This window comes from Coregonus clupeaformis, chromosome 27 (assembly GCF_020615455.1).
Source record: "Coregonus clupeaformis isolate EN_2021a chromosome 27, ASM2061545v1, whole genome shotgun sequence".
In the NCBI taxonomy this organism is placed as follows: Eukaryota; Metazoa; Chordata; class Actinopteri; order Salmoniformes; family Salmonidae; genus Coregonus; species Coregonus clupeaformis.
Window position 1 is genome coordinate 11,670,769 of NC_059218.1, and position 12,747 is coordinate 11,683,515.

General features: G+C 44.4%; 1 protein-coding gene across 1 annotated transcript in view; it reads right to left on the bottom strand.

Moving 5' to 3' along the window:
- The window catches only part of arhgef28a (Rho guanine nucleotide exchange factor (GEF) 28a), a 118,902-nt gene that overhangs the window by 81,541 nt on the left and 24,614 nt on the right, over positions 1-12,747 (bottom strand). The window contains exons 3-4 of the mRNA XM_041850502.2: positions 1,185-1,335; positions 374-787 (exon numbers count right to left, since the gene is read on the bottom strand). Coding sequence (XP_041706436.2) covers positions 374-787; positions 1,185-1,335 — 565 coding nt within the window. The remainder of the gene's footprint in view (positions 1-373; positions 788-1,184; positions 1,336-12,747) is intronic.

A 12,747-nucleotide genomic window follows, 5' to 3' on the forward strand; every position in this document is an offset into this window, starting at 1 on the left:
GGGAATGGCCGGCAGGGATGTAGCTCAGTTGGTAGAGCATGGCGTTTGCAACGGCAGGGTTGTGGGTTCAATTCCCACGGGGGGCCAGTATGAAAAAAAAAAAGCGTCTGCTAAATGACTAAAAATAAATAAAAAATAAAAACATAGTTATGTTATTCATCTGAATACGTCTGTGTAGCCTATACAGAAGCTATTATGAATCATTGTTTCATTTCGAGAAAATAACCCATTCATTATTTCTCTTTCTGAACAGGGATAACTGTCTTGGGGCATATCTTCCTTACCTGTTACTGATTGTACTCTATATGACATAGGCCTATTGGCTAAGTGGATAACGTTGTATTTTATTGTACTGTATAGGATAGCTAGTTACCTTCTCTAGGTTGGCTGGCCTTGCCGCTCCACTCCGGAGGGTAGTCCAGGTTGGCCATGGCCTGGGTTATCCTCTCATCCATCTCCCTGAGACGACACACCACCTCTGGATCAGGTCTGGGTCTCCCAACCCCACACCCCTCCTCCTGGTCTGTCTTCTCCAGATAGTGCTCCTCTCCTGGGCCAGAACTCCTGTCACCATCCCTGTTCCCCTCCCCTGGAGCTCCTGAAACCCTCCTCAGGACCTCCAGGTGGCTCTGGGGACTCAGACAGTCGCTATTGGCTAGCAGGTACTCGGCCACTTCCTGTGGCGAATCACAGACGTACTTTAGGGAGGCCCTGCCTCCACAGGGCTTGGATCTGCCCTCTGTGTGGCAATACGCTGTGACAGAGACGGTCTCCTGGAGGTCATGACCTGTGGAGGAGAGGAGACGAACAGATGACTGATGATCGAAAAAGACAACAATACGGTCTGAGAGTCCTGCTGACACTAATCCTAATATGGACACTAAGACAATAATAGTTTTCTGCTCCCAAACATGGTTTCTATTGAAGCTTGTGATACAGCAACAATGTTCGGACCAACACGGTCTTCATTAAGTTAAGCAAACTACTGCTATGAATACATCTACTGAGTTTATTAGAATCCCTGTTATTTTGACCTAAACATTGAATAAAAGGGGAACTAATAAAAACTGGAAGCAATGACCCTGTATCTAACTAAGGGTTCTGCTCTAACCTCAGTCAGTAGCCCTGTGTGAGACTGTCAGACTGATCTGGGATCAATGGACACTAGGAATTGTGGGACTCACCTGGAACAGTGAAGCACAGAGACTTTCCATCCTCTGTTCTCTTCCCTACTGTAACATGGGCTAGTCTGGAACCTTCTAAAACCACATAGAACTCTGTCTGTTCTGGTTCTAGATCTGGAACCTGCAGAACACAACAGACTTCCACCTGGCCCTGAGAAGAGAGAGCGACAGAGAGAGAGAGAGAAAGAGAGAGAGAGAGAGAGAGAGAGAGAGAGAGAGAGAGAGAGAGAGAGAGAGAGAGAGAGAGAGAGAGAGAGAGAGAGAGAGAGAGAGAGAGAGAGAGAGAGAGAGAGAGAGAGAGAGAGAGAGAGAGAGAGAGAGAGAGAGAGAGAGAGAGAGAGACAGAGACAGAGACAGAGAAAGTGTGAGAGAAAGTGTGAGAGAGAGAGAGAGAGAAAGTGTGAGAGAGAGAGAGAGAGAGAGAGAGAGAGAGAGAGAGAGAGAGAGAGAGAGAGAGAGAGAGAGAGAGAGAGAGAGAGAGAGAGAGAGAGAGAGAGAGAGAGAGAGAGAGAGAAAGACAAAGACAAAGACAAAGACAAAGAGAGGGGGGGAACAGGGTTTAACTATGTGAAATCATGATATAGTTTTATTTGGTTTTCTATCTAGAGAGAAGAACAGAAAATGAGAAGATAGACAGCCCATCAACACATTCCTGTGACTGTTCATCAAGGCCACCATTCATAACGTTACATTATGACTATAACCACTGTTCTCTGAAGGAGGGAAACAAGGTACAACACAACTATGGGGAGTCGTACTCTCGCGACTTCAATTGACAAGGCCAATGAAATCTCTGCCTCGCTGAAAGCTCCGCCTTCCACAGGTGATAACCCTGAGGCTCGGATTCATTACTTCAATTCAGTACCACTCTTCAGCGAGCCCAGAACTGGTGTTGTACCTCGTTTCCCTCATTCAGGGAAAAGTTGTTATAATCATAAAGTTACGTTCCCTTTCAGTCAGTACTCCCAGTACAACACAACTATGGGGAAATGGAGTCCTGCCCCAATGGATACCAAATGAAATGGCCCATAGCAGACCTCCCAGACATCAACCACGCAACCAATGCGGTAGTCTGGGTCTGCGCACCCTGTGCGCTGCCTAATGACCCTCTCCTGTCCCAGCTGTAAGCACACTGTGGGCTACAATGGGAGCATTGACATCCAAGCAATAAAACCTCACAAAAATGTGTGGTGATGCCCATCACGTCGCAGCATAAACAGTCAACCCTTTAAATAGCGCCCAAGACGCTGCCAGACCCCTGGTGGAGTGGGCGCGTATGCCGCTAGGTAACCTTTGCCCCTTGCTGTTATATGCCACCATAGAGTCTCCAGGGGAAAACTGAGTACAGAAAGGGTGTACGGATAATGTGTGGAGGTCCCAAACACGTTTAACCGAGGCAAAATCCATGAGCAGGGTGGTCTTGTAGGAGAGGATCTTCAGATCCACTGAGTCCCGAGGCTCAAAGGGGGCCGCACACAGTGCCTCCAAAACCAGAGCCAAAACCCATGTGGGTGTAATAGATTTAGAGAACAGTCTGAGACTACGCACACCTTTCAGGAACAGCACAACCAGGGGGTGGGCCCCCGGTGTTGCTCCGTCAATTACCACATGACGCGCTGAGATAGCGGCCATGTACATTTTTTAAGTGGAGAATGCCCGACCCTGCTCGAAAAGCTCCTGTAGGACCATAAGGATGTCCCTCACAGAGCACTAAAAAGGAATAAGTCCTTTATCTTGGTACCAGAGCTCAAACGCCTGCCACTTTTACGCATACAGTTGTGGACTGAATGGTAGCAATAACATTCAGAGGTAAACCTCTAGCAATCAGATGGCCTCTCTCAGGGGCCAGGCCCATAGAACAAAGTCTCTGGCTTTGCGTGCCAAACCTGCCTGTGTGCCTGGGACAACAGGTCCCTGCGCAACGGGAGTTGCCACGGGACCCCGCCTAACAGGCAAATGATCTCTGCCAACCAAGGCCGCCCGGCTCCATGGGAGGAAATCCATAAAGGAGGGTCCGAGCCCACTGGTGTGCCAGTGCGTCCGTTCCCAACGGAGCGCTTGAGTCCCTCATTGAGAAAAACAGATGACACTGCATGTTTTCTCGCGATACGTAAAGGTCTACGTTGGCCCTGCCGAACCTCTCCCATATCTGGGTAACCACACAGGTGTGTAGCCACCCAGGGCCACCCTGGATAGCAGATCCGGACCCGAGCAAGAGCAAGTGTGCCCCGCTCCACAGCAACAGGGAGCGTACCAAAGTGAGGACAGGGAGAGACCGGGTCCCCCCCTGCCAGTTGATGTAAGCCACTGTCGTCATGTTGTTAGATCTGACCAGCACATGCCAGCCCGATAACGAGGGAGGAGATGCCTGAGCGCCAAATACACCATCAGAAGCTCCAGGTAATTGATTTGCCAGGCACTCTGTGCCACAGTCCACACCCCCAGAATCGAGTAGCCATTGCACAGCGCGCCCCACGCTTGGGGGGGTCTGTCGTGACCACCTTGTGGAATAACACCTGGCCCATGAAAACCGCTTGCGACAGTACATGGTGGTCTCCCCACTGGGCCAGTGCCCGCAGGGACACCTGAATCAACCGGTTTAGGTGGCGAGATGCATCCAATCGAGTGGCTAGCACCCAGCGCTGAAAAGGCTGCATCAATAATAGCCCCAGGGGAACGACTACTATCATAGAAGCCATCATCCCCAGTAGGCGCAGGAATTGGCGAAAACGCACTGTACGCCACATCCGAAATTGGGCCAAGCAGATCCGGATCCCGGACACCCTCTGTGGGGACAGAAAAGCGCTATTCACGCGTGAGTCTAACTCAAGACCGAGGAATGGACTGCGCTGCAATGGGGTCAGACAGCTCTTTCTGTGGTTTATCATAAAACCTAGAGACCATAGGACACTAGTCTGGATTTGTGCAACACCGCTTGTTCCCTTGATTCTGCTGTATCAGCTAATCGTCCGGATAGGCCAACACCCTCAGCCGCCTCCAATACCTTTAAAAAGGCACGCGGTGAGAGGGACAGACCGAACGGGAGGAACACAAACTCGTAGGCTATCGCCTCATAATGGAACCTGTGACTGGGGTACATGGGCACATGAAAGTACGCGTCCTTCAGGTTGATGGTGGTGAACCAATCGCCGGTACGCACGGACCGTAACAGCTGCTGATATCTGAGCATCCTGAATGCGCAAACTTGGAGGTACTTGTTTATTGCCTGCTTCTGGAGCAGGAAGGATATTTCCTCCCTTAACACTGGCGCTGAGGCCAGTGGAACAGCCAACGTGATGACGCCACAAAAACACGGCGGGCGTACAACAAATTGTGGCCTGCATTCTGACGTCACAGTTTTTTTCCACCACTCTCGACAACCGTGTGTCTGAATGTGGAGGAGGGACACGCTTTATTGAACTCACGTGGGATACACAACCCTTTTGATAACCCGTGAAAACAATGCGTTTATTAAAGTGCAAACGTTTGCCTGAAACCTGGTCCACTCTGGGTTTGGGGTTTCGGCCATCAGTGACGCACCCCGATTGGATGTACTACTTGGGGGTACTGCTGTCACAACGGGTATTTGGGGAGGCGGGCTAGGTGCGCTGAGGCCGTCTCCTACCCCACGCCGTGGCGGGACCATCCCTCACCTCGCCCCTGGGAGCGATGCAGGTTTTTTTCCAGGCAGGCTGGCGCTGCCCGTAAGAATCAGGTCTATTCGAATCAGGTCGATCCCCAGTATGGATCCATTGTCTTTTGCCTTGCTCCAACCTCCAGGCCTGCCACATCATGATTGTGACACTGTGACCCAGATAGATCGAGTGACACTACATTTTTAACAGCAAACTCACCTCCACTCCCTGGAAGGTGTGAGGGTTTAGGGCTCGTCCCAAACGAGATCGTCATAGTAGACAAAGATGTTCGGGACTGAGCCAACAAAAATGGTCCCTTCATACTGAAGATAGCTCTAATAAATGCTGAAGGAAGATTGTTTTTCCGTGGCAGTCTTCTTCGTATAGCCTATTTTTGGAAGGTCTTTAACCAACATGACTTTTAACTTAACACTCTCATGATGGTGATGAAAACAACAACAGCCAGGTCCACATCTGTGGTCTCTATGAGATCAGGAGTAATTAGATCAGGGCTCTGTAGCATGATCTCCTTCCTGAGTGATCCACACACACACAGGTGACGTCAGGGGAGCCAGCCCTGAGCTACTGCCACAACAACAACAACAAGTTCAACAGCAAGTGGCCTGAATAAATAGCCTCAAAACAAGAATGATACGAAAAACAGAAGTGGCATCTGATATGCTGGCAGGACTCACCTACACACACACACACACACACACACACACAAGCGCACTCACGCACGCACACACACACACACTACCGCCTAGTTTAACTTCCCTGGTCTTTGAATAATGTACAATAACAACTGGTGGAGCTGTGTTCTGCTATTCGCTGAAGTGCATAGAAGATCTGAAGTGGAGACGCAGATTCTAATCCTCTTATAGAAGCATAATAGGACTGATCTGAATGGCCCTTATTAAAAACAAATGAGTTCATGGATCAGCTTTGATCAAAGATCATCTGAGGCCAGAGTGCTTAGAACTCTGCCATTCCAACATAGATCTCTGACAATTCAACTGCCATACCAACTTTCAACACCTATACATGTACGATATAGGCTTATATGAGTATCCTACACCCAAAGCATTTCAAGATTACACAAAGACAATCAATCAAGCCAAACAAACAAAAAACAAATGATATCATTCCAGAACGATAAGGAAGACACACATGACCATAGATATAAAACAATGTTCTATACCTATGCACATGACAATGCAAAAGGAACCTTGATGTACATTCCAGAATGTGAATTCCACTGAGGCCTTCAGGGTGGCTTTGTGTGTGTGTGTGTGTGTGTGTGTGTGTGTGTGTGTGTGTGTGTGTGTGTGTGTGTGTGTGTGTGTGTGTGTGTGTGTGTGTGTGTACGCATCGGAACAGAGGAATGTTACAGTACACTGCCTGAGCCACATACCTCTGAACAAATCTAGCACATTAATGACACATTAATGCAAAAGTCAAACTGACTGACACTCAAACTCGCATGTCATCATAAGCAAAAGTAACCTGATTTTTGGTGCAAACCTACTGATGTACTATGTATGAAGAACGATACACAAAATTGCAAGTTACCATCATGTCTAAATGTAAGTCTTTAAAAACCTCATCCCTAGGCTAGATCTTTATTAGTGGATCTACTGGGCAATGTAGCCACATACATTGTGTGGTAGACCTAATGTGTTTTATCATATTTGCTTGCGTCCAAAAGGCCTCTATTGCTCTACTTTGAGCTGCTTATCATCCAGTGATAGAGGAAAGACATGGTGAGACATTCCTATTATTCCCAGGTTGGTAAACCAGCCAAGGCAAATACATTACCTTTATTATCTGAAACACTAAAAGTTTCTCCTTTATTCATTTAGCGGCGGCCACACCAAACAAAAAAACAAAAACATGTATTTATTTGTTTAAGACATTTTTGGGAGGAAATACGCTTTCAGTGTACAGTTAAATGACTAAACCCAGACAGAAAGTATTTAGAAAAGATAATTTACCTATATATATTTTTTTATATATATATTTTAAATAATATCATCTTGGAGAACTAGAAATCACCTAAATAAAAGCTAGACAATCAGAGTATTTTTTCACACTGCAACATTTTTGCTCAGTGCTATGGATATTTGTTTTTGAATTGCAGGAAATCAGAGGGGGAAGAAAGCACATTTTTCACCCTGCCACCAATTCCGGACAGAGTTAAGCCGCACCCACAGCCCCCTGTGTCGGGAGTCGGGATGACACAGACAGGCAGGCAGCTTTCCACAGCCAGTCCAAATCATGAATCAGCATCATTATTATGGATATAAACAAAGAAATATCAATACAAAAAAACAGGTAAAACGAAACGAAGTGCAGCTAGTTTGCAGTCTTTCCAGCTTCAGTTTGAAGTTATTGCGTTAGCTGTGTTGTTGGCTAGCTCCTCTGAACAACAGTGTCCTGACGAGAGAGCACATTTTCTATGCCAGGTGAAATTGCGCATCATTAGCTCATTGTTATGGATGTATCCAACTAAACAAATGCAAATGAAGATACATTTTTAAAATTCTGGCTGCATTGTTTGACATGACTGTAAGTTACCCGTAGTTGGCTAGCTAGCACGCAAGGGATAAGAACGTTGCCAGCCATTATGGCAATAGAACTTTTAGGACAAACGACTGATACAGAACAAAAAGACTTAACGACTGGGTCGCGGCTCTGGCAACCGAACCGATAGAACGAACGACCAGCCGGCTTGGGTAGTAACCCTAGATTTGTGTCGGGGCTATTTCTTGTGGAAGGATGAAATTGTATAAATAAATTCCTCATAATAACGTTTTTAATGAAAATATGTAAATCATTATTTTAATTTGTTGGTAACCCCTTGTATAAAAATGATAATGCCCTCGAAGCCGGTGTTTGGAGGATATGTTGCCACGGTTTGCCAACACCCGTGCAAATATATCCTCCCAACACCGGTTTCTCAGGCATTATCACTTAAATAGAAGCTCTCACATTCTTCTCCTCTAACACAAAACACCAGCGGCCTGCCAGTCTTCTACCAGTCTTCTACCAGTCTTCTACCAGTCTTCTGCCAGTCTTCTGCCAGTCTTCTGCCAGTCTTCTGCCAGTCTTCTGCCAGTCTTCTGCCAGTCTTCTGCCAGTCTTCTGCCAGTCTTCTGCCAGTCTTCTACCAGTCTTCTGCCAGTCTTCTGCCACCCAACAAAAGCACTGCCAGATCACCTCAGACATACCACACACACACACAACACACAGGCACACACCCCAAAACACAAACACTTCAGCTCATTCAAACTCAGTAAATCGCAGTCTGAAGATTCCACACACAGCACAAACCACAAACCACCCCTTCAGACCAGACACAGGCAGTTACCCAGTGAGAACTTCTATCAATACTGCCGTTTGTTCATTGTACTGACTGTGCACTTTCTGGTGTCGTGAGAGGCAAGGCTCTATGTTGTCTTTGTGCAGGTCCGTTACACCATAAAACTTTTACAGGCCAATTATAATAACACTCTTTAAATGAGTGAAATATAGCACAGCTTACATCCACAAAGCAGAGCATTTAAGTCTGGCTCTCATTCAGAGGTGAGAGGAGCAGTGCTGCAGAGGCAGAGCTATGACCTTAGGGTGGAGACTACACTTCACCATCTATTACAGAAGTATAGGTTCAACCTTTATGGTACATTTTTTGGCATACAGACATTTACCAGGGAGAGATAAACTGAAACATGGTAAAACCTAGTAAACTCTAGTAAGAGTAGGTGAGTATTTTCAAAGTAACAGCTTATACTGTACTGTTGTAAAAATGTCACGGCTCACTAGTGAATTTAAGTTATGTAACCAGAGATAATGGTCTAAACAAGAGAAAACTAGGATATGAATCATGAACGTTACATGTTCCATGTGACCCACTGACTGCTTACTGCGGCCAAACAGGAGACCAGGCTCTCAATAACAGAAAGGAAAGTGTGTAAGTGCATATAACAAAAGACAGCTTGTACATTGAACATTCATTTACTCATAGATGCAACTTAAAAGCAATTGTAACATAACAAAACCGGATTTTTTAAAGTAAGCATAACATTTGTTTTGCTTGAAGTACCTTGAACTCAATTGATTTCACTTCCTCACAGAGGGTGGTCCTCTATAGCTCAATTGGTAGAGCACGGCGCTTGTAACGCCAGGGTAGTGGGTTCGATCCCCGGGACCACCCATACGTAAAAATTTATGCACACATGACTGTAAGTCGCTTTGGATAAAAGCGTCTGCTAAATGGCATATTATTATTATATTATAACATTTTTAATCTTTCAAACAAGTTATTTAAGTCATTTTGCACACAAACTTATTTAGTGCAATTTACATAAAACATATATTTTTATTTTGTTACGTGTGATATTTAGTTGGCATTTGTAACATTGTAATTTTGTGTTCAAATCAGGTAAACATATTGTGTGCTTACAAATTACATTTTAATTGTCAACCTTGAATTATATATATTTGCTCAGCTGACTTCGCAATAAAAGTATTAACACCTTGCTAATTTAAGTATACTACCAGAATGACCAACTTATCATTTTACTGACGCAGCAATTTGACATTCCTTACACCATTGACATTCAATTTCACAGTCTGATTCTCCGTTTTGCAAGCTGGCCTGCATTGATGATCTGCCAAACAGGGGCACAATTAAGCTTTTGATATTGGAGGATGCCATGACTAGCTCTGGGGTGTCATTGAGTAATCCACACTTATCAATTTCACAGCATCCAGGACAACCGAGTGACGACTTTGAGGTGCCAACCTTTTCACATGATCTTGAATTGTTACTGAGAGAGGGAAATCAAGGATATGACCAATTTGGAAGACAACTGGTGTTGACCAGAAACCAAAGACAACTGATGTTTGGATGGCGTGGCAAAAGCTATGTATGAGAGGAATGAGTATCCAAGTGAGTGTGACTTTGAAGATGCTGCAGAAGCCTTAGTCCACCGACATACATGCCTTGCTGACAATGGGTCACCAAAGGGTGAGAGGGATGGAAGAATGGCCTTAAGTTTAAAGTAGGCAAATACAGAACGAATCTAGGCAGAGAAAGGTGTCCTGAGGTTGGTAAAAAAAAAGTGCCAAAAAAAGGAAAGATCCAGAACCACCACTAAAACACACCGTTTACTGTGGCCCAGTCAACCTCTCACAGTTCCCGCAATCAAAAGTTGAAGCAGATCTGGAAAAGCTAAGGACAGATATTGCTCTTGAGATTAAGAAGACACACAAAGTATTGGCTGTAATCAATCACTGTATGGGAAAGACATTTGCCCTGAGAAGACAGGAGATTCTGAACAGCAGTCCTAAAATACAGACAGTGGAGAATAGATGGCCGGCATTATTTCTAGAGTCACAGGTATTGCTTTGGCCTGGTTGCAGGGTTTACATTATGTTACAATGTAAAAAAACATTGTATTGGTATTGGTTTTGAGTTATTGTCATTCAGTAAGTGCCTGGTAATGTATAATCGCATTAAGTACAGAAAACTTCTGTGTCTTTAAAAAAAAAAATTAATCTACAGATATGTGCTGAGTTTCATCGCATAACTAATCAGAACCTGCAGCGATCGTTCTTTGCTGCACTAGACCATCACACTGAACGCTTGCTGGCTTTATCCCGGGAGGCGCAGGGACAGATGGGGAGCATTGGACATCGGCTTTCTGCCATTCTGAAGATGTATGATGAAATGGTTTGTTACTTTCTAATTTACATATTTGGTCAGTTTTCTTGGTCTGTGCGGGCACTCCCCCTATTTATTATTTGATTTAATTCTTTACCATTTTCCAAACCCCACCTGCAGTGTACATAAAATTGGTTTGGGGTGAAATGGTAGTAAAAGGAGAGTTGTGTCTCGATTAGGGATTGAGCCTATGGATAGCCATACTGGTTTAAAATCACAGTGCATATATACTTTTCCCATTTGTCCTCTGAAAGTTGATTTATTAATGTTCTGTCTGTGTCCTTTTAGCAATCAAGGGACGTGAATGTCAGTCGAACGGCTGCCCTTCATTGTCTCCCAGCAGTACTTAGTGAAAGCGACTCAGAGGTGTTCAAAACCTGCAAGGTTGGTTAATATACTTACAGGGTTATTACAGAGTTTAAGACTGCTCCTTTTAATGGGTGGTCCTCTGTAGCTCAGCTGGTAGAGCACGGCGCTTGTAACGGCAAGGTAGTGGGTTCGATCACCGGGACCACCCATACACACAAAAAAAAAAAAAAAAAAATGTATGCACGCATGACTAAGTCGCTTTGGATAAAAGCGTCTGCTAAATGGCATATTTTATTATTTTTTTATTATTATTATTAATATTGACTTGCCTTGCCCAGAAATCACAACGCATCTTCCACGTTGGTTGATCTGTATTTCACACTCTTCCGGTTGTCATACTGTAAGAACGTGAGTCAAGAAATCCTGGTGTCCTCATTGGTCCAGTCTGCATACTTGCTATCATCTCTGATGATGAAGATGCAGTCTCCCTTCAGCCACACCAAGTCTCCATTATCCTGGAAGATAGATTGGTGATGCACAGCTTCCAATCCTGGCCAGATGCTTTTCCCGCTCTTTTTGGCCTGGTTTATGCTCTACATCTGGATTACCCAAAACCCATGTCCAGCTCATTTCTATTAATTCAGCAAGTGTTCCTTAACGTTGATTCTGAAAAGCTCAAATCAAAAGTTTTGGCCTTGAAAAATAAACTGTAACCTAATTATAACTTGTTTTCATGTCAAATGTTCCTGTGGTAAGACAACAGATTTTTTTTGTTTCGTTTTTCTTCAACCTTAGAAAAGAGGACTTGGTGATTGTTGGAACAAAAAAAGTTTTTGAACGGTGACAGGGTGAGGATGGAGGCCAACTCAAAATGTTGTCAGGAGGCCTATATTCCCAAAAATATGGTGCAATTACATTACACGTTCAATGTGTTCTGGACATGGTCCTTAAGCTCCTGGTGTCCAATTCCTGAGGCTCCTGGTGTCCAATTCAATTTAGGTTTTAAAACTGTTTTGCATCTGATCGAGGAAGTGGTCTAGTGTTGTTAAATGTAGCTTGCACCTGGGCCTAAAAGTGATAAACATGGTGTTAATTGGTCATTGGTAATTATTAGATTAGTCGTGTGTAAAGTGTCTGTCTGTCTCAAACAGAATGTGGCGTATGAAGCCCTGAATTAAGAGTAATGTTTATGTTCAAGTGATATAACCTCTAAAGAGTTAACTGCATGTCATAAAAAAGCTAGTTAATTTCACATTTTGGGCGGGCATCTGGAAGGATGTATTCTTTTAAACTGAAGCCCGCTCATCGGCCAAAGGCAACGTCTTCTCTGTGATCATACCACACTTTCTCCAAGTGCATGTGCAGTAGTCTACCTCACACACAGGCGGCTGACTTCCCACCAAGGTTTGTACGATTAAGTATATATCATTTAAAGCTACATTGCATTAGGGAGCCAATTGTGAGCACGGAAATCGAATGTAGTCTCATTATTTAACTTAGGGAGGACATTTCCGGAGCCTGACGACGTAGGTAACGTTAACATTAGATTAAGTCGGTTAACTTTCCAGCAGTTCATGTTAGCCAATTAATTTAAAGAGAAGTGCTGCTGGCTTTCATGACCTAGCCTAGCTAAATACAGAATTACCCGAATGGTTTAAAAAAATTCTTAAAAGAAAGTTATGGTAAGCGTAATATATTACATGATTGTTATAATGTTAATTGCGGAACATTGTGAAAACTCTGTGACTAGTATTAGCAAGCATGACTAACGGGTAGCTAGCTATCCAACTGACGGATCAATGCATGTGTAACGTTAACATCGACAATTTGATGTTAAAATCCATCTGCCGTGACATGTGCATATTTATTTGATGTTTTAACTGGTTGGCAGTCC